General features: G+C 44.7%; 1 protein-coding gene across 2 annotated transcripts; it reads right to left on the bottom strand.

The window, feature by feature from the left end:
• Positions 1-1,224: 1,224 nt before the first annotated feature.
• trmt1 (tRNA methyltransferase 1) lies at positions 1,225-20,586 on the bottom strand. 2 transcript variants are annotated; one of them, XM_079999353.1, is made up of 16 exons: positions 20,519-20,586; positions 18,438-18,848; positions 17,978-18,167; positions 17,173-17,360; positions 16,296-16,411; positions 15,781-15,893; positions 15,544-15,692; positions 13,894-13,977; positions 11,119-11,188; positions 10,643-10,777; positions 9,527-9,612; positions 9,297-9,405; positions 8,211-8,287; positions 7,545-7,664; positions 5,829-5,943; positions 1,225-1,338 (listed from the first exon to the last, which is right to left on the bottom strand). In XM_079999353.1, the coding sequence occupies exons 2-16, from the start codon at positions 18,827-18,829 to the stop codon at positions 1,264-1,266; spliced, it is 2,019 nt and encodes a 672-aa protein (XP_079855479.1). In that variant the 5' UTR covers positions 18,830-18,848; positions 20,519-20,586; the 3' UTR covers positions 1,225-1,263. The 2 variants fall into 2 exon arrangements, with proteins under 2 accessions (XP_079855479.1, XP_079855478.1); XM_079999352.1 differs by lacking the exon at positions 20,519-20,586 and adding an exon at positions 19,259-19,419.
• Positions 20,587-21,670: the final 1,084 nt, after the last annotated feature.

Raw genomic sequence — 21,670 nt, 5'->3', positions numbered from 1 at the left:
CTTTGGTGCCCTCTGACTTTTTGCTGATCAACACCGGAGTGTTGTACTTCAGCAAGGACTCCACAAGGACATTCATTTTACGACTTGAAGACTTGAACCCTTGGGGGAAGAGACGGCAGCGCGTGCACTTGATTTCAACCGCTCAGCGTCGTAGGGGAGAGTTGTGACATCACAAGCCATGACGCGCCGATGCTATAGGGCGGGGGGGCGTGGCTATGTGGGGGAATTCCTCGTATAAGCTTTACAGGTGTTTCCGTGACGACTGGGTTTGTTCTGACTGATAAGATTTTCCAGAAATGTCAAAAAACCTTGGCACAAGAAGTGGAAGCTGGTTGATTTGATGTGAATTTTTTTTTTTCATATATGTTATAAATCATAATAATCTCTATATATACACAAACTAAATACACACATACGTATTATGAATTTTGGTGACACAAATTAACTTTCTGTCTAGCTTCCAGATTCAGACTGGAAGGTCGACATCAGCTCCACTGCCGTGCGTCCAGTACTGAGATAACGACAGGCTGCATGCTAACTGTGCTAGCTCAATGCATGGCTACAGAGGAGATCAACTAGCCTAGCTCCTGAGAAACTACAGAAATTAGAGGGTTTAAAAAAAAATAAAAAAAAATTTGTAGCTTGCATTCGCAAGGCAAAGATAACCTGCAAAAGCTGGTTTTCAAATTCCCAACCTGCAAAACCCAATCTTTAACAACCATCAAGAACCATTTCCGTATAACTCGCCCTCCGGACGCCGTGCGGGATGACGAGAGCGCAGAGTTTCCGTCATACATGTATGCGCAACACCAACACAACAGCGGTATAAGCACCCATCCCACTCAGCGTTGCTTCTCAAAGGGCAGGATAATCACAACAAGTGCAAAGCTGGGTGACATATCTCACCCCTTCATGACGAAATGTAACAATGGAATGGAAAAACAGAAAGAGAAAAACAGAAACAAGAGGTTAGTCAGGTCATAGGTGCAGCCACGTCCAGAGTCGCTGGTTCAGGCAGCGGAGTTCCACCGCCGTTGGCACCGGGCCACGTGCAAACTCCCGTAACACAGAGACTTGGGTTACGTTTGGAAAAGGGCTTTTTATTAGACTGTCCCAACAGTCAAAAATAAAACTAAAACGGAACACTGCAGCATGCAGCCGGGCCGTGGGTCTAGACACTTCCAACACGGTCAATTTGACATTTTACAATTGATCTTCAGGGGGAAAAAAAAAAAAAAAAAAAAAAAATGGAATAATAATGAATCACTCCATCTTGTGTTCATCCGTCTGCTCCGGCTTATGGGAGTAGCAGCATTTTTCTCCGTAGGAACAGGTTCCCTGTAGAAGGAGGAGAAGGAGGAGTATGGTGAGTCCTGCCGAACAGATTACATCAAGAATACAGATTATCCCGTTCCATAAATCTATCCATCTATTCTTAATGTAATAAGTTAATAAGTACATAGGAACTGTTTATAAAATACACTAATCAGCCACAACATAAACCTCCACTAATAAAACGAATACTGTGTCACTCCCCCTCATGTCGCCAAAGCGGCTGTGACCCGTGGAGGCATGGACTCCACCTCTGAAGGTGTCCTGCGGCACCAAGACGTCGGCAGCAGATCCTTTAAGTCCTGGAAGTTGGAGGTGGGGCCCCCGTGGATCGGGCTTGTTGTTCCAGCACATCCCACAGATGCTCCATGGGATCAGACCCTAACCCCCCCCCCATCCACATGATGTAGAAGAAAAGGTGATTCATCAGACCTCCACCTTCTTCCATTGCTCCATGGTCCAGTTGTGACGCTCACATGTCCATTGTAGGAGCTTTCAGGGGTGGACAGGGGTCAGCATGGACACTGTGAGCTCCCATACGCAGCAAGCTGCCATGCACTGTGTGTTCTACACCTTTCTATCATAGCACCATCCACTGTTTCAACACTTTGTGCTACAGTAGTTCTTCTGTGGGATGAAACCAGACGGACTAGACTTCACTCCCCACGTGCATCAATGAGCCTTGGGCCCCATGACCCTGTCGCCGGTTCACCGGTCGTCCTTCCTTGGACACTGTTGGTAGTAGTAGTAACCACTGCAGAGCAGGAACAGCCACAAGACCTGTGGTGGTGGAGATGCTCTGACCCAGTCGTCCAGCATCACAATGTGCTCCTTGTCAAAGTGGCTCAGATCCTTACGCTGCTTCAACACATCAACTTCAACAACTCACTCTTCACTTGCTGCCTCATATCATTATATATATTATATATATATTATAACAACATATAACAGTATACAGTGGGGGAAATAAGTATTGAACACGTCAACAATTTTCTCCGTAAATATATTTCTGATGGGGCTATTGACATGAAGTTTTCACCAGACGTCGGTAACAACCCAAGTAATTCACACATACAAAGAAATCAAAACATTTATGTCCATAAATTACGTTATGTGTAATAAAATGGAATGAAACAGGGAAAAACAGGGAAAAAGTATTGAACACACTTGCTGAAATGTATTTAATACTTAGTAGAAAAGCCTTTGTTGGTAATGACAGCTTCAAGACGCATCCTGTGTGAAAGAACTAGTGGCATGCGTTGCTCAGGTGTGATTTTTGCCCATTCTTCCCCACAAACCGTCTTCAAATCTCGAAGGTTCCAGGGGCCTCTTCTATGAACTCTGATCGTCAGTTCTTTCCACAGATTTTCAATTGGATTCAAGTCAGGTGATTGACTGGGCCATTCTAGAAGCTTCATTTTCTTTCTCTGAAACCAACGGAGATTTTCCTTGGCCGTGTGTTTGGGATCATTGTCTTGCTGAAATGTCCACCCTCGTTTCATCCTCCGCATCCTGGTAGATTCTGCAGCAGATTCTTAACAACAATGTCTCGGTACTTTTCTCCATTCATCCTTCCTTCGATTATGTGAAGTCTGCCGGTACCACATGCTGAAAAACAGCCCCACGCCATGATGTTCCCACCTCCAAACCTCACTGTTGGTACAGTGTTTTTAGGGTGATGTACGGTGCCATTTCTCCTCCCAACATGGTGTGGGCTCTGACATCCAAAGAGTTGAGTTTTGGTCTCACCTGACCAGACTATTTTATCCCAGTTTTTCCATTGGCTCGTCCAAATGTTGTGCAGCAAACTATAAACGAGCCTCAACACGCTTATTCTTCAGCAATGGTGTCTTTTGCTGTGAGCGTGCATAGAGGCCATGGCGGTTGAGTGCATTACTTATTGTAACTGTACCTGATAATCCCGGGTCTTTCTGAAGCTCTCTGCGAGAGGTCCTTGGTCCTTGGACAACACTTCTAATTATTCTTTTGACTCCTCTGTCAGAGATCTTGTGAGGAGCACCTGCTCGTGGCCGGTTGATGGTGAAATGATGTTCTTTCCACTTCCGGGTAACGGCCCCAATGGTGCTCACTGGAACATTCAGAAGTTTAGAAATATGTCTGAAAACAATGCCATCAGTATGTTTTGCAACAATAAGGTTGCGACGGTCTTGAGAGCTCTCTGGTTTCACCCATCATGAGATGCTTCTCGTGTGACACCATGGTCATGAGAAACCTTTTTAGAGGCCATCAATTAGGAGTAAACCAGCTGATATTAATTTGCACTGATAGGGGGCAGGATTGCTTCCGAAATACTGACAGATTTCAGCTGCTTTCTTGGCTTCTCAATGCCTTTTTGCACCTCCTATTCTTCATGTGTTCAATACTTTTTCCCTGTTTCATTCCACTTTATTACAGAGGGTTTACAGAGAATGGTCCGAAAAAGAGAAAATATCCAGTGACCGGCAGTTGTGTGGACGAAAATGCCTTGTTGATGTCAGAGGTCAGGGGAGAATGGGCAGACTGGTTCCAGGCAATAGAAAGGCAACAGTCATTCAAATAACCACTGGTTATAACCAAGGTTTGCAGAATACCATCTCAGAACGCACAACACGTCAAACCTTGAAGCAGATGGGCTACAGCAGAAGACCACACCGTGTGCCGCTCCTGTCAGCTAAGAACAGGAAACTGAGGCTACAACTGGCACAGGCTCAGCCAAAATGGACAATGGAGGATTGTAAAAAACGTTGCCTGGTCTGATGAGTCTCCATTTGAGCTGCGACATTCAGACGGTTGTGTCAGAATTGGGCGTAAACAACATGAAAGCATGGATCCATCCTGCCTTGTATCAAGGGTTCAGGCTGGTGGTCGTGGTGGTGGTGGTGTAATGGTGTGGGCGATATTTTCTTGGCACACTTTGGGCCCCTTAGTACCAACTGAGCATGGTTTAAAGGCCACAGCGTGCCTGAGTATTGTTGCTGGCCATGTCCATCCCCTTATGAGCACAGTGCACCCATCTTCTGACGGCTGCTTCCAGCAGTTTAATGCACCGCGTCACAAAGCTCAAATCATCTCAAACTGGTTTCTTGAACATGACAATGTGCTCCAATGGCCTCCACAGTCACCACCTCTCAATCCAATAGAGCAGCTTTGGGATGTGGTGGAACAGGAGATTCGCACCATGGATGTGCAGCCCACAAATCTGCAGCAACTGTTATCACGTCAATATGGACCAACATCTCTGAGGAACGTTTCCAACACCTTGTTGAATCTACTGTATACCAGGAAGAATTAAGGCAGTTCTGAAGGCAAAAAGGGGTCCAACTCGGTACCAGCAAGGTGTACCTAATAAAGTGGTCGATGGATATATATATATATATATATATATATATATATATATATATATATATATATATATATTTATTTATTTATATATCCCACCCCTTGACAGGTGCCATTGGAACCAGATGATCAATGTTACTCACTTCACCTGTCACTGCTTTAATGTTGTTGCTGATCAGTGGATATTGTCACCAAGTATATTCACAACTTTTCAGCCTCGGCAGATATCAAAGTTTCAACAACTTGGAAACCATCATCTAAAGCTATCAAACCATTACAGTCTAGAAAGTTGAATCTCCAGGTGCGTCATTTAGCCCTTGGATAAAAATTTATTTTTCTTGCTCAACACATTTTGAGTCACTTTTTGAAGGTCTGCGTACGTGAGTATAATTGGTTTTTGGATTCAAAATGGAAGACATGAAAAGGAGAACACAGCTGCCTTTACTATTTCTCTTCTTCAGACAAAACGGAAAATGAGAAACTGACTCTTCCTCTTTTTCGGTTTGTTGCTGATGGATTCAGAAAACGGAACCAGATGATCCATGTTATTCCTCTCACCTGTCATTGGTTTTAATGTTGTGGCTGATCGGTGTATAATCTATAAACCTATAACAATGATTGATCCTGTGCATAGAATTGCAATTTGTACATGTCTATATATTCCACTATTTCCATTTTGTATTTGTGTATATTTTGCAAATTATTATTTTACTTGCTATTATTCTAATTTTTCTTATAGTATTTTTCTTATAATTCTTTTTTGTTATTATTTATTTTTTTCAGACCATTCAGAATTTATATAATATTTTTGTGAATTTTTTATGCAATCATGGTGATTTATATGAACTATAAACACTTGTTTTATTTTATTTACGCTGCTCGTTTATCCACCCATGTGTGTTTATCTGTTGCCTGTAACTTTTGGCGCTGTGCGTCTGGACTGGGTGATCTGCAAATCAATTGCCGCCCTTGGGTTCAATAAAGGTTGTCTGAATTTGAATTGCCACCGATCGGGGATATCGGCAAACAAAGCCAGAAGGCACATTACTGTCACACCTACAAAAAAAAAAAATAAAATGAAATCAATGATTAACTTTTGAGTTCCTGCCACCATTTTCCCGTGGGTTATCATTAGAAAAGAGGGGACGAGGCCTCACCTTTCTGAACCTCTTGCAGGGGAAGTCCTTGAGCTGAGAGGAGTCTGTGACCTGGTTCTTCCTCTTGTTCTGGAACTGCTGCCTCCTCTCCTGCAGCCCAGTGGAGATACCCCCACTGCGGGGGGAGGGTGGAGGACGAGGAGGGTTGGAGGAAGGTGGAGGAGGAAGAGGAGGGTGAAGCAGCAGGAAAGTAGAGGCAGGTGGTGAAGGAGGAGGGTGAGGAAGAGGAAGGTGGAGGAGGAAGAGGAGGGTGGAGCAGCAGGAAAGTAGAGGCAGGTGGTGGAGGAGGGTGAGGAAGAGGAAGGTGTAGGAGGAAGAGGAGGAAGGAGGAGCAAGAAAGTAGATGCAGGTGGTGGAGGAGGAGGAGGAGGAAGAAGAGGAGGTAGAAAAAGGAGGAAGAGGAAGGCGGAGGAGGAAGATGAGGGTGGGGGAAGGTGGAGGAGCAGGAAAGTAGAGGCGGGTGGTGGAGGAGGAGGTGGAAGAGGAAGTGGAAAAGGGAAGAGGAAGGCGGAGGAGTAATAGGAGGGTGGAGGAGGAAGAGGAGGGTGGAGGAAGAGGAGGGTGGAGGCAGGTGAGGGAGGAGGAGGTGGAAAAAGGAAGAGGAGGAAGGCGGAGGAGGAAGAGGTCAATGTGCTAATCGTGTGATTACTGTGTCTCCCTGGGTTTTATTCTACATTTAAGTTCTTCGATCTTCATCCTTAGATTCAGTGTCAGCTGCTGTGACGCTATAGTTTCCCTCCGTGGAAGAATAAGGTCCATGCATCCATCCATCAAACCATCCAGGGAAATAAATAGAAGGTATAAAAAGATATTTGGGGTGTTACAGCCGCAGTGTACATGCTGAGTTAATGTGCTTCACATTCCTCACTTTGACAACAATATATGAAAAGACAAAAAAATAAGTCATAGACAGCTCAAGGGGTGAACAGTGTGTATTTACATATCTTAGATGTTCTGTTGTCCCTGTGTGATGTCCCACTTGATGCTCTCATCATGTTCTATTCATTCTGTTTCCACTGTGTTTAAAGGTTCTCTCTCTCTCTCTGAGGGGAAAGGAGAGTGTTTTAGGAAGAGTGTTTGTAGCGTTGGTCAGGGCCAGAGTCTTGATTGATTTTAACTTTCACAGACTGATGAAGAGTCTGGACGTCTTCATCAAGCTGTGGTGTTTTAATGACGCCATCTGTTCCCTGGTGGAGGACGACCTGTGCTTCCAGTCTGTTTTTAACGTGTAGGACTCTGTTAGTGAACCAAGTGTGTTTGTTGTATTGTCTGTAACTGTGAACTAGGGAAAATGTTCAAATAAAGATGCTTTAAAAATCAAAATCTCTCTCTCTCTCTCTCTCTCTCTCTCTCTCTCTCTCTCTCTCTCTCTCTCTCTCTCTCTCTCTCTCTCTCTCTCTCTCTCTCTCTCTCTCTCTCTCTCTCTCTCTCTCTCTCTCTCTCTCTCTCTCTCTCTCTCTCTCTCTCTCTCTCTCTCTCTCTCTCCGTGTATGACGTTACATGTCCACTGGGGGGCAGCGTCGCATCCAGTAAACCACGATGTACAGAAAGCGCAAGAAATAAATTATTTTTTTTACCTCAGAAACCAAAATATGGATACGCAAATAGAAATCCGCCCTTCACATCATCCGCAAGCCGTCACCGTGTAGCTCCGCAGACTTGTTTACGTGCACCGACGGAGAAGCAACAATCCAGCCTTAACTCCCTCCACCCTACCTAGCCCTGGCCCGGGCCTTGGGCCCCCAATAGGCCTGCGGGTTCTCCTGGAAGCGGGTCAGGTGGCGTTTTCGGGACTGGGGGTTGGCGTCGTCCCTCACGGTGAAGCAGGCCTGCAGGCTGCAGAGCAGAGGACACCGCGTCTCTTCAAATCCTTTAAACAATTCAATCAAATCGTTTCTACGCTGTGTTAAAACTTCCATCTCCGTCCGACCGCCAGCATTCGAATAGTGATTTTTATATTCAAATTCTATTCGAATTTCGCTCCCGCAGCCCTAATTTATACCAAAAATGATGCACATTTTAGTGTCTTCAGTATTTGAAAAATCAAACATTACATCACTTATTTCAATTTAAACCAAACTAGCCTCATGAAACAGCCTTCACAATAAAAGCTTGTTATGTGTAAGAACGTGATTATCATTTAATTCATTAAAATTCCACAAAGACATTTTGTTTTGTCTTATTTTAAAACATTTATTCTTGGTTTACATTTACAAAATTTACCATGAAACAATCCCAATAAGGGCTTTTCTTTTAATATAACATTTAAAAAATTCTCTTTAAAATAGCCACAACGATGATATTTAAACGCGTCAATTCTTAAACACATGGTTGATGATGTCTGGTGACTTTAACGCTTTTTAATTTGATATTTTTTCTAACCTGGGCTCCTTGGAGAGGATCCTGAAGGCCGGGCTGCTCTCTGACAGCTTCTCCTTCTTCACCGGATTGGATTTCTCCTGCAGGAGGAATTTGTTCACATAATTCAGGGGTGAAATGGTTGATCCCCCCCCCCAAAAAAAAAAAGAAAAAAAAGTACGTTGTTGGATCACATCTTTGCAATTTGATAGTTGGTTCAGTGTTGTATTATGCCCGTTGTAGAATGCCCAATTATGTTCCAGATTAGAGGTTAATGTTTCAATCTGCTGGATGAAAATATTAAGCCCCTTAATAATATAAGATGGCGACCATTGCCATAATTTTATGGTTTAATTCATCGCATCAATTAATTGAACAAAAGCATATGGTTCAAATCCCATGTCAAGGAACATAACCATGCTATCAGACCAAACCAACCAACGGTTTAAAAACTAAGATCCCCATGGCAACTCAATATCAACAAGCACAGGGAATGTGCAAGTCATGGATTTTGGTTTTTGAATATGCACTTCCAAAGCATTCCCTGAACTGTGATGATGTTTATGTCAGCTGTGACAAGCTACCACAGATCGCTTGAGGACTTTAAAGTGGTAATCAGAAATATTATGTTGTAGAAAAATCTCACGTTTGATTATTCTTTTTGGCTGGCCCCTTTGAAAAGAAGCAGCCACTCAATGTTTTTTTAGCTTCTACGGGTGCTCCCCTGTATGCTGTTTCCCTCCTTGGTGGTGGGATCCGCCCGCCCGCACAAGAAGTGAAAGGCAGCCGCGGTGAATTTGCTAAAGCAGCGTGGCTAGTCGCGGCCGGTTGAACTGTCGATACGGATGAGCATTCACAAAAATGAACAAAAACAAGCCAAAAAAATCAAGTTGGCCGGAAGAAGGAAATGTTTTTTGGAGAAGAAAGTGACGTCTCAGAGCGAAGACGCAACCTGGACGTTCAAACAAACGTAAGAATCGTAAAAAATATATAAAAAATAAAAAGACGTCGCTGTTTCAAATGGCATTGTGGGACTTGCCGTGTCGCAGGTGAGCTGATGGAGCACCACCTCAAACTTTCCCAGGGCTAAGAAAGGGAGTGGCCTGTTACCCAGCAGCGCATGACATCCCAGATGGCGGCTGGGGGGGCGTCCGTCTTGATGGCGTTCTTGCAGGCGTGGGACAGGCTGACTCGGTGTCCGGCGTGGAGCAGCGCCGATCTATCGGAGCCACAACACATCTGTTATGAGCGTCACACAAGTGCTTCGCTTGGGCACCGCTACCTTCACTACCACTAGCGTTAACTGCCACTAGCTAGCAGAGCTGGAGCAGCGGGGGTACCTGAACTGGAGCAGCGGGGGTGTGTTGCAGTGGATGGTGCTGCTCAGCTGGTCCACGGCGTAGTAGAGAGGAACATCCTCCAACTCCTGCGACAAGAAAAATGTATATATTGTTGTTTGTTTATTTATTTATATATACATATGAGTCAGCAAGTAAAGAGTGAGTTGTTGAAGTTGATGTGTTAATCAGCGTAAGGATCTGAGCCACTTTGACAAGGAGCACATTGTGATGCTGGACGACTGGGTCAGAGCATCTCCACCACCACAGGTCTTGTGGCTGTTCCTGCTCTGCAGTGGTTACTACCAACAGTGTCCAAGGAAGGACGACCGGTGAACCGGCGACATGGTCATGGAGCCCAAGGCTCATTGATGCACGTGGGGAATGAAGTCTAACCCGTCTGGTTTCATCCCACAGAAGAACTACTGCAGCACAAAGTGTTGAAACAGTGGATGGTGCTATGATAGAAAGGTGTAGAACACACAGTGCATGGCAGCTTGCTGCGTATGGGAGCTCACAGTGTCCATGCTGACCCCTGTCCACCCCTGAAAGCACCTACAATGGACATGTGAGCGTCACAACTGGACCATGGAGCAATGGAAGAAGGTGGAGGTCTGATGAATCACCTTTTCTGTTACGAGTGGGAAGCTACACAATGTTAGTGATGTTGTGGCTGGTCTGTGTATGCGTATATAGTATAGACTAGAGAGCTCATAATGTGCAATCACTTGCATCCGCGTTTTTAAGTAAAAACAATAATAATTCTTCTCCGTTTGTTTAACCTGCTTTTCACAGATTCTGCAAAATACTGGAGCTGAGAACAGAGTGAGGGAATCAAAGTGAATGTTGAACTGTACCAATAATTATAATACTAACTTATACAATTTAAAGGCGATCAAATAGCACGTGCAGGCAAAGCAATAAAACAAGGAAAAAAGCTAAATGTGTTTAAAAAAAAAAGAAAGCTAAATATTAAAGTGAAAGCGCATTGTGTTGCCCTGGTATGAAATGCGCTTAATAAATAAAGTGTGACTGGACTTGACTACAGTAAATTTCACTTCATACATTTAGACTTCATCACCGCTGCCGTCTTCGCTCGACTCTCTCTGCCTCCCTCACCTCAGTGACCATGCTCAGCATCCCCTCGATGCGTTTGGACGTCCCGTAGCGTCCTGGGCACCCCGACACCGACGTTAGAATCTTCTGGACGAAGTCGGTGTCGTGGAGCGACTCCGCCCAGACGGGACCGCCGAGCTGTCGGAGACACAGAGAACTCAGTACGTGTCTATATCACATGTTATATATAGACAATTTCTGTTTTCTAGCCAATGATTTTCAGGTTTATCTCATGTTGGCACTTTTCTTATTACTTTATTTCATCGCCTGTTTAGATGTGAGCTGCTGTGACAGCGCCAACGCTTTGGAGTCGTCTACTTGGTTTCCGCCATTTTGATTTTATAACAAGTTTTTACATGGTGCCTGTGATCGACCAGCAACCCCCGTTGGCACACAACGTCAAACGACGGTACAAATATTGACATCCTCCACCAAGTTGAACCGTTATTTGGAATTTTCAAATGAAGAGCCTGGGTGACCTGGTGTTTCTGTCCACAGTGTTCACACTCTGGTCCAACTGGAGGCCCGGTGGCAGCCGAGTACTTCGTACTGAAAGGTGGAAACACACACAAACACAGTCAATTGACGTGAAGAAACTCCTTCGACAAGCTAAAAGCAAAAAGAAGACAAAAAAACCAAAACAAATAATAATTAAGAAAAAAAAAAAAAGAAGATAAATATAAAAAAAAAAACCACTTTTCTCCAGCAATCACATGAGAGTCAAATGGTCGGGGCCTGGAGGCAGGAGCTGCACCACTCCATCTCCAGTTCAATCTGCGAGCTCAATGCGGCGCAAATCTGACCGCAGCTTGACTCTGGTATCAGTCCAAGATATCAGCAAACACCCAAATATCAGCTATAATGGATTAGCGGCAACCCAACGCTGCTGACGTCCATGGGGCCGTGACGGAGCCGGGCGTCACGGGGTGTTGTCGCAGGCCACTCGTACCGGGGGGAGGAATTTGCTTTTCACATTACGGGAGCGGAGGGTGCGACTGGCGCGGTGGCGTGGGCCCGCGGTTCGGTTGTTATGTCTTCCAAGACTCCACGCTGCCAGGCCAGCTGCTGATGTGGGGTGGGGGGGTCCACTGAGGAGATCACAAAAAATGTCTTACTCTGCTCAATGAACGACACGGAAAATGAAGACCTTGCGTTGCCCCCGAGGCTGGGTTTGGAAGAAATATTAAAATAATAATACAGAAACATTCATATGATTCAATTCTACTGTTCCAAAAAAAAAAAAAAAAAAAAAAAAAAAAAAAATCCATCTATCGACACACACACACACAATTTCCTATTTGTCTTTATTTTTTTAATACATTTTAAAAATGTATTGCATACTACCATTTTTCTGAAAAAAATAATAATAATAATAATAATAAAAAAAAAAAAAAAAAAAAAAAAAAAATATATATATATATATATACAAATAAAATATTACAACATAATATCTTTCTTGTTCTTCCTCAGCTGATATGATCTAAACGAAACGTCCGGTGGGCTTCTGAAATCTGGAGCACCTCCGCGGGGCCGGACCTGGACACGGAGGCCTTTCTGGAAAAGGTATGATTGAACCTAATGATTTGATGACAGCGATGTTTATCATGTGCTTATGTTAAGTAAATGCCAGTGGATCGCCAACCCTCATACACAAGGTGCAATACACAATATTAAGTTGCACTCGCCATGTAATCACTGTTAAAATGTTTTCATAGAACGTGGAACCTGATACGTTCTGCCCATTGAGCAATGTAAGGAACCCCCCAACCAATACAGTCAACATGGAAGGGAACTCCTCACCCTGGTCCCAGCACCACAGCTCAACCAGAGAGCACAAGATTGGGAAAATCACAATTCAATTTTTATTTATACATATCCGTACCTACACATCTCAAGTTAATGGGAAAAAAAAAAACAAGACACTGAGACTGAGTGTTTGTAGAAACGCTGAATCTTAAGCCCCTTTCCCACACGGAATCTGTAGCATTGCTGGATAAAAAATATCCGGTTGAGGCAGTAGGAAGTCATTCCCACATTGGCCTCCTTTACGGAAATGAGTCTGTTCCAACATAGCCCACTGTCAAGGATACGTCACGTAGTGGCGCGTGAGGTGTCTTGTGTCACTCGAGACTTAAGCAACAGAATTGTTTTTCAGACAGGCGCTTCGCTCCCCGCGGCCCCGCCTCACAGACTCCGCCCTCCGCTGACGGAGCGGGGACAGAGCCCCCCATCCACGGACACGATGTCCCTGAATCAGTGTGATCATCTTCAACCTATCCTCCACTCTCGACCTCGGGAGAAGGAACCTTCTCCACCCGTTCTACCTCTCCCTATCTGCCCGCTGCCTCCCTCTGGCTCTGCCCTGTGGGAAAGCCAAGCGCTCGGTGGCAATGTAGCTGCACCGCACCCCTAACTCTCCGAGTGGCATATTTTATAAGAAAAAGTAAAAAATGTAAGAATGTGAAAGACCTGTCTCCGTAGAGACTGGACGTGTTTCAGTTTTTGTCGGTGCAGCCGAGCACCACCGTTCGGTCTCTTCTAAATGTTATTGTTTTTATCTTCCCGAAAACAAATCGATTTTTAAATATTTGTACGAAATAAATATTGGTTTAAAAAAAAAAAAAAACAAAAAAAAAAAACACTATTTGTGCTTTATTTGGATTTCAGCTCCGCCCCTATTTTAGAGCAATGTTACTGTTTCCATTCTCATACACCTCCATTCACAGCCATGCCGGCAATTTGTCGGAAACGATACTATTTAGAGAGTGGGAAATTAACAGAACGACCTTGACGTGACATCGACACCAGCTCCCGCTCCCACATGATGCCAGTACAGAACATTGCCAGTAGATTCACAGCTTTTAGTGCAAGTGGGAAAGGGGCTTTAATTACAGGTTCAAATTTTCCCTCTATCAGTTCCCTGCATGTACCAGAAATGAGTCCAGAAATCACACCAAACTACTGAGAAGAGAATACTAGAACTCCAATGAAAGAGATGCCATTCTGCATATTACAAGCCAGTGTACCACCGTAACGATTTTGAAGCTGTTATTTAAAGGTTAAAAAAAAAAAAAGTTTGCTTTGGTAAAGCAAAGGCACAAACAATTTTTGAGGCTAACAGTAATAATACGATTATTTTAAAGGTCATAAATACATATATGAAACATACTCAAATCAATCGGCACTTCCAGTCTCTCAGCCGCCCTCTGTCGCTCCACCCGGAAAAAAATTATCAAACCAAAGTAGCTTCTTACTGTTTTCCATGCGCTGTTCTTTTTCCCATCCTCTGCAGGTGGAACGACCCGCAGCCAACACAGTTATAGACCAGAGCCTGCTTGCTGCAAGAAGGAAAAACAAAAAACATGATGCAAGCGTGTGTGCTTGCACTCACGTTAAAAAATTACTTGTTATTACTATTATTGATATCATACCATCTGATATTTTCTCTTGGGGAGGACTTTCATGAGTTGGTTATTGCTGCAATGTTGTGAAGTAAAAACCAGATGCAGGGGTGCATGCTAATCACATCAGTGTCACAGAGATTAATTCAATATTTAAGGACATTTTTTGAAGAAACTTCAAACTCTTTTAGACAAATCGCTCTATATATTTGGGGCAGAGATAATTAGGGCTTTATAACATCAGACATGTTGACGCTGATACAGAAGAACTTGAATGATTTTGGGGAAAATAAAAAATGTATTTATGAATGAATAATATACTTAGACAAATTAATGTTAGACAATTTACTTACTTTTAAAGGAGCGATAGACAACTTTTTTGTACCTTAGGAAGTAAATGTTGATTGCACAGTGTAATGGTTATAGAAAAATGACACCACTGGCATTCAGATTGGTTCCCTGTAAGCCTCTGTGGTGTGGGGATGGGACGGTTTGGGCAGCCACACCTGACCTGGATTTAGGTGATTGGGTTAGGGTAGCTGCATACTTATTGCTCGTTGGTTGGTCTAACAGGGAGGAGGTGAAAACACCCATCCCCACACTCACTCAGGATAAGAGCCCTGTCGTGACATGTTCAATCTGCTCCTGACTAATTCCAGCTAGCCTCCTCTCTACATTAAACTGGTGTTTACAACCCCCTGTCTTCTGTGTCTCTGTGCCAGAGGGCCCTGAAAACGCAACTTGGGTGGCAAGTGGCAGACAGAACTGCCACAGCCTCCAAATCACTTTGAAATTCGGAATGCCACCAGGTACAAACTCCCGGGAAAATGAAGGATCCATTTACGGCAGTGCATCACAGGAAGTGCATCACCCATTGCGCGGATGGTGGTGCAAACAAAGGGGCAGAGGAAACTCCACCCGGCAAGAGAAAAAGTACCCCGTTGACAGAGGAGGCCATGAAGGCGGAGAGGGAGGGTGATAGAAACACAGGTAAAACAAGAGTGAACATAAAACATTGGTAAAACATCGCATTCACTTGATGGAGAGAGCGACGGGACTTAAAAGAGTTCCTGACAAGACTTTCAGTTGGCATTCATTCTACTGGATCAGTAAGTAACACAACCTGTATACTTGATTAATACTACCGGGTGTTTTACTCTGCCCTTATCGTAACACTGAGGTTTCTCGTAAAAATTTGGATTCTTACGGTTGTTTATTGCTTTGGAGAGTAGTTAGCAGCCAGAAACATACGATCCTTGTCCGTTTGATAATCTAAACACAGAACACGTTTTGGTGCAGTACATTATCTCACGGAGCTACTCTCAGACGAAAACGTCAAGCGAGCCGGCTGTCTTTGTGACAGTGTCCCAAACCATACCACCCCTTGGAAACACTAGGGGGAAAAGTTGAAAAGATGTATTTTGCACCTTTATGGCCTGATACAGGTAGAACTGAATTTTAAGACATTTGAAGACTTCAGACCTGGTGTGTGTGCGCGCGCACCTGGCTGAGTTCTTGACTATCGCCTGACCAGTGTGGACCCGGACGAAGACTCGGATGTAGAAGTCGACGCTGACAGAGAGCAGCGGCTGGATGTAACGCTGATAGACAGCCGCCCGCTGGTCCACACTGTGCAGGATGATACGGAGGGCCTGACAGAGAGAGAGAGAGAGAAAAAGCGAGTGTTAGGCAACCAGAAGGATAGAGTGACTACATCAAGTTTGTGCCCGCCTCCCTCACCATCTCGTGGCAGTATTTGGCCTTGATGGAGATGGAGCCGTATTTACTGTAGCAGGTCTCTCCGCTGTTGCCCGCCATCACCGCCATGTCAGTGCATGTGATGCACAACAGACCTTAAGGACAAGAAGAGATTTGGGTGAAAAAATGAAAATGACTGTTTTAACACATTTATCAACAGCCTGTTGAGCCCTAACTTAAAACGCGGCAGCTAATATTTTTCAGTCGATAACACAACAGTCTCATGATCAACGTCACAAAATGATGCTTAGTAGCCAAACAGATGAACAAAAATCATCAAATAATTAATACATTTTTATATCATATAAAATCAATGTGGCAACTGATATCTATATTTTTGTCAACATATTGTAGTATTCGATTCCCTTATTAGTTCCCTATAGAGTAGGGGTAGAAGATGAGAAGAAGACACCACAAACTACTCCTGTACAGAAACTTTAATTTCCTGAATTCATATTGGTACTTAGTATCCTCAAGAGTGAGCACTGTGTCCACACCTCCATCACTGACAGCCTGCACGGCCGCATCCAGAAAGGAGGCGGGGCTTCCGTAGGGGTCCAGGTCGATGACGTCATAACGCTCCTTCTTCCCTCGCATCTCATACATCAACATACTGGGAGAGAGAGACAGGAATAAGTCAGAAATATTCAACATATATTGGCTTTTCGACAGGTTCCTAAACAAAACTTTTTTTTTCCCTCTACCAATATAATTTCTTTCTATGTTGGAAATGTATGTGACAAATAATCTCTTGAACTTCAACTTGAAATACTAATTAATGGTCATATACTGCTTTAAAATAAATTACATTTATATTGAATTGTATCCTACAGAAAATAAAGTTTTTATACCAGGGAGGTAGTTTGGAGAAGAAAGACAAGAGGGAAGAAGGACCAAGGCTCCAGACTAAGTTTTCCACTTGTAGCACTAGTGCTGCTAACTTTCTCAGTTGGTCGCACCAGCACATGATTTGGTCGCAGTATTTTTTGTTTTTGTTTTGGTACAGCATGGTATGAATGAATGCCGACGGGGAGCGTGCAGGTAGGAGAAATCGACTGAGCCAGCCCAGTGAAGAAGAATTAGTACTACTTTCAACCTCAGTGTCTAACGCAGAAGCACCCCTACAGGAGAAGCACCAAAACAGCCTAGTGATCATCATGTACTCGCAGGAATGCAACCATGTGAAATTTTAACGCTCACACTCTCAAAAGATGGTCATATATGCAACCATTTTTATTTGATCTGTTCACTGACTGCGGGCGTCACTGTTAATACATCTGCAATTTTTTGTCCATGTCTAAAATTACAAGGTTTCTATTGTAATTAATAATAAATTAACCAAATAAAAAGTCAAATTTTGCAAATTGCCCCCACTTGGCGTCCCTGCAGCTGGCCTGCAGCAGGTGGGTCACCCCGTTGTAGCGGGCGTTCCTGGAGATCAGGGATGCAGCCTTGGCGGAGAAGTCGTTGGCCGTGACGCTCTGCAGACCCGGGACTTCGAGAGCAAAACGCACCGAGCGCAGGCCGGACGCCGCCAGACCCTCCAGTACGCGCAGGCCGCCCTGAGGTTACAGGAGGGGAGGAAGGAAAATAAACAAAAGAGGTCAAGATAAGAAGAAATAAAGTTGTTTTGTGACTTATTAACAGTGATTGGGGTTGGGCAATATGGAAGAGTTTCACCTCATGATACACAAATCCAATTCAAGTCCATGACATTGACCTATACGGTAATTTTAAAAAGGACACTAGAACCAGACTAGTTTTCCAAATAAACCTCTTCTCTTGCCTTCATTTTACCAGTCGGTGACTGTGATAATGCCACTTCTTCCGATTTGAAATTTATGGAACTCAGTCGACCACTACACTGACTCGTAGGTCTCAATTAGTCATCTGCTAAATGCCTCAGGCAGCATTTGTTCTGTAACCTTTAAGCCCAGATTGTTATCTGACCAAAGCATTTAACTCACTGACCAGTGAAGCATTGACTGCACCCACTGACAAATCGAGTTTCTAGCTCATTTCCATAAATAGCATGGGTAAAAGTCGACGTGGAGTGCTATGAACAATCACAAAAACAAGGGATGTACCAGACTTCTTCAGACATACTACGAGTAGTCAGTATGGAGTACTCACTCCCGGTGAATAACCAGTATCGTATCTATGCTTCGCGACCCCTTACCTCACATTTCTCCCCTGCCGTTGCTGTAACAACTGTCTCCTCTTCTCCGTTTTTCCCCTCTAACTCTCCATCAGGCTCTGTGCTCTCCTCCGCCAGAGAGACCACCACCTTCTCTTTCTCTCCGGGCACCACCAGCTTCACCCCCTTCCGAGCCAGACGCTCTCTGGCAAACTCTGTGATGACAGCACACCTGGCAGAGAGGAAAAATAACTCATTTCTCAGTGCAAAGCTAGATGTAAGGTTGGAATTAAAAATCGTATAATTGCAAAACAAAGTCATAGACGGGCAAACATCAAACAGTTTTGCCATAGGTGTGCAACTTAATTACCTTATTTTACCATAATTTGTAAATCAGCGACAAGGGCAACTTGAAAAATCTAAATATAATTAACAATAATTAATAAAAAAAACAATTGTTAGCTGCCCTAGCTCTACTTAGACATTCAGACTTCAAACTCACGTCAAATCTCTATTAAATTCCTGGACGGGGTTATAAAACACTTCATTTGCGCTGGGAAACAAGATGGTTGCCTTGCCCTCCTTCACCACTGTCTCCCCGGGCAGCAATTCAGGTTTTGGCATATTCTCCACGTCCGGCCCTGTGTTGGTGGCAGTCAGATTCTGACCCTCCACCGATGGTACAATGGACAGGGACTGGGGCTTGGTGTGCATCCCAGCCTCAGTGGTGGTAACCTGGTTATCCTGAGTGGCTTGTTTGGGCTCCATTGATCCAAACCTAGAATTGGCAGGTACACCGCCTGCAGACCAGCCTAGCCTCTTTCCGGCAGAATAGACACTGAATAGTGTCCGGTGATGTGAGACGATGAAGGGGAGTAACCGGGCTGTCTGCATCAGCAAGGGGGAGCAGCTCCTGGAGGAAGCCAAGGAGATGGATGGAGTTTGATGTTTACATTCATGGGGTATCAGCAGGCATTAGGGAGTTAAACGTAATAGTTGTGAGACCTTTTTGAGATAATTCTTTCACTCATTTTAGTATTTTGTACTTATTCAAATATATTGCAAGTAAGTGCATATTACGTGGTGCAGGCCATAGCTAGGTGTTAGAATGCGATTCTATAAACATTTGGGTTTTTAAGGATATATAGGGTTACATAAAATCATATAAAATGTTTACGTTGAAAGTAAGACCTCATTGAATTGACGTTCAGGACCTTAGCTTATCAAAACAATCACCAGTAAGTTGGTTGTGATGAATGTGGATTAGCTGCAAGGAGCTACATTACGTAGCTAATCTGAGTAACAACAGCCGGGAATAAATACCTGCGGCAGTTCCACCGGACGGACCCCGTCCCTGTAAATATTGGTGGTCGTTTATAAGCTCAACAACAACAGCAAAACAAAACAAAAAATCTCTCTCTATATAAATATATATATAAACCACGAAAATACGATAATGCGAATATGTTCCCTGTCCTGTGGGAAGTTCCCAGAGTTACGTGAGCTCACGTTGGCACACGGGCGCCGCCATGTTGGAGCCGGAACAAACTACGGGAGCCCGGGCGGCGCCGAAGCGCGTGTGAGAAACGCGGATACGCGCGACAGCGGCGCGTGTTTCCCGTCTATTGGGAACAGCGCGCGTGTTATGTCCACGAACACGTGTTTTTATTCAGTCCACACCAAGTGCGCTGCCGTGCGGCCCGGTTTGCTGCAGATCTCCCCACGACCTGCAGGTTGTCATCCTAACAATTCAACCATTTGATTGAATTTAATGCAACGTTACATGATCCGCAGTGACATTGCTGACGCTGAACGCTGCTGCTCGTTTTGTCTGCGTCGGACTCTTGTGGTTTTGAAAACAAAATACAAAATACTCTTAACATTAACATTGGCATAATATTTACAATGCATGTGTTAATCTCTTTCTTGTTGTTATCCCGTTCTTAATGTCATCAGTATAGTGTTTTTACACGGCTGTTACATACTTTACATACATCCAGATATATGATGTATTTATTTAATTGGAGGGACATAAATGGTGCCCTTTGATACGTTGCACCAGATTCAGCTGATTCTCCTTTTAACATATATTTATTGCTTTTTATAAAAAAAAAATCTTCATACAACATGTATTACTAGTTTATTGTTTTACAGTGTTGCGGCTGGATCTATGGATAAGAATTTCATGGCCAGGAATATCTGCTCCCATGCTGATTTGTTTTGCGCTCGTGGCAATGAAAAAACGTAATAAACGAGATCCACTTTGTTTTTTTCCGTGTGCAGGAGTGGCTTTCCCCACGCTCATGGGAAAGCCACTCCAGGTCCGCGGGTGTGAGACGCGCACATCTGGAGGGGGCGCTCTGGCAGCAGCCTCTGCGGAGCGCCGTGCCACACATCCGGAGAATTTACAGCGTTAATAGCGCTTGGCACGACGGGGAGGGAGCAGCCAGGGTACCGCCCCTCCTGCGCACACACACACACACACACACACACACACACACACACACACACACACACACACACACACACACACACACACACACACACACACACACACACGCACACACCCCTGAGGACCCTCACCTGCACGGACACAGCCTCGGCCGCGGGTCGTACAGGAGACACCAGCGTTTCACCGGGGATCCGGGGAGTGGAAGAGGAAAGGGGGGAGTCCCGATAACCAGGAACACCGAGAACAGCGGGGTAAGGAGGGAGGGGGAGGGCAGGCAGGCAGGCAGGCAGGCAGACAGTAGGGTCGATTGGGGACGTTGTCTGTCTGTCTGTCTGTCTGTGCCGATCTGTGGCTCTGTGATCCTCCTGCATTTCAATTCAATTTAATTTAAATCAAAGAGTAGTACTTACACAACTCACACCGAGCAGGCGTTTAAATTGCCCAAGCGCAAATGAAAAACAAACATTGAAATAAAGTAGCTGGAATAGATAAAAAAAAATAGCCCACATTCTGAAAAAACAAGTGTAAATGTTGCAGTGTGCAACATTTACATTGCACAAACAGTGGACAAATAAAATGAGAACATAAAAAAGGTAGACATTAAAACACTGCTGTCGGAAAAATAGTAATATAAAAGGCAAAGCTAACCTAAAATAAAAAAGAGAAACATCTGAATGTGTGTGTGTGTGTGTGTGTGTGTGTGTGTGTGTGTGTGTGTGTGTGTGTGTGTGTGTGTATATATGTGTGTGTGGGGGGGGGGTAAAGATGCCTAGACTATAGTTAATACGGTGCCTTGGACTCGGCCATCCACTGCCATATCTCTGCATCCCATAATATACATACAGTACATGTCCGTCTGTCTGTCTGTCTGCGTCGATCGGTGGCTCCGTGATCCTCCTGCCGCCCCTGGGAGGAGAGTGGGGTGGTGGCATCGATAGCTCCGCGCTCCGCACCCCGCCTGCTCTGCTCGGTCACAATGAATGGCTGCCTGTAGCGAGGCGGAGGCAGAGTCGCGTCTGAGCTGCGCCTCCATTCAACTCACTTCCCGACGGAACGCGGCCAGGGGGTGAGTCTCTCCGCCGGGGTCACGGAGGGTGGAGGGTCGGGGCAAGTTTGTCGGCCGGGCGCGGGCCGGGCCGCCGGCCGGCGCGGTCCCGGCGGGGCTCCGGTTCGATGTGGATTCGCCGGGGTGAGGAGGGAGGAGGGAGCTATTGTTTTTTTTGGGGGGGGAAGGTGTGCTGTGGGGGATGGGCTCCGGAGCCGCAGCGACCAAACTTCGCCAC

Source organism: Zeus faber (genome assembly GCF_960531495.2).
Source record: "Zeus faber genome assembly, chromosome: 4".
Classification (NCBI taxonomy): domain Eukaryota; kingdom Metazoa; phylum Chordata; class Actinopteri; order Zeiformes; family Zeidae; genus Zeus; species Zeus faber.
Note: the sequence above shows the minus strand (reverse complement) of the source record. Positions and strands in the feature narration are given on the sequence as shown.

Bases quoted from the DNA above. Each gene is read 5' to 3' on its own strand.
- trmt1 (XM_079999353.1), bottom strand. From the start codon at position 18,829: ATGCAGACAGCCCGGTTACTCCCCTTCATCGTCTCACATCACCGGACA. The intron at 11,189-13,893 runs GTAAGAAGCTAC...TCCACCTTTCAG, and splicing joins AGAACAGCGCATGGAAAACA to TACGAAGTACTCGGCTGCCA. The intron at 7,665-8,210 runs GTTAGAAAAAAT...TCTGCTCTGCAG, and splicing joins ATCCTCTCCAAGGAGCCCAG to CCTGCAGGCCTGCTTCACCG.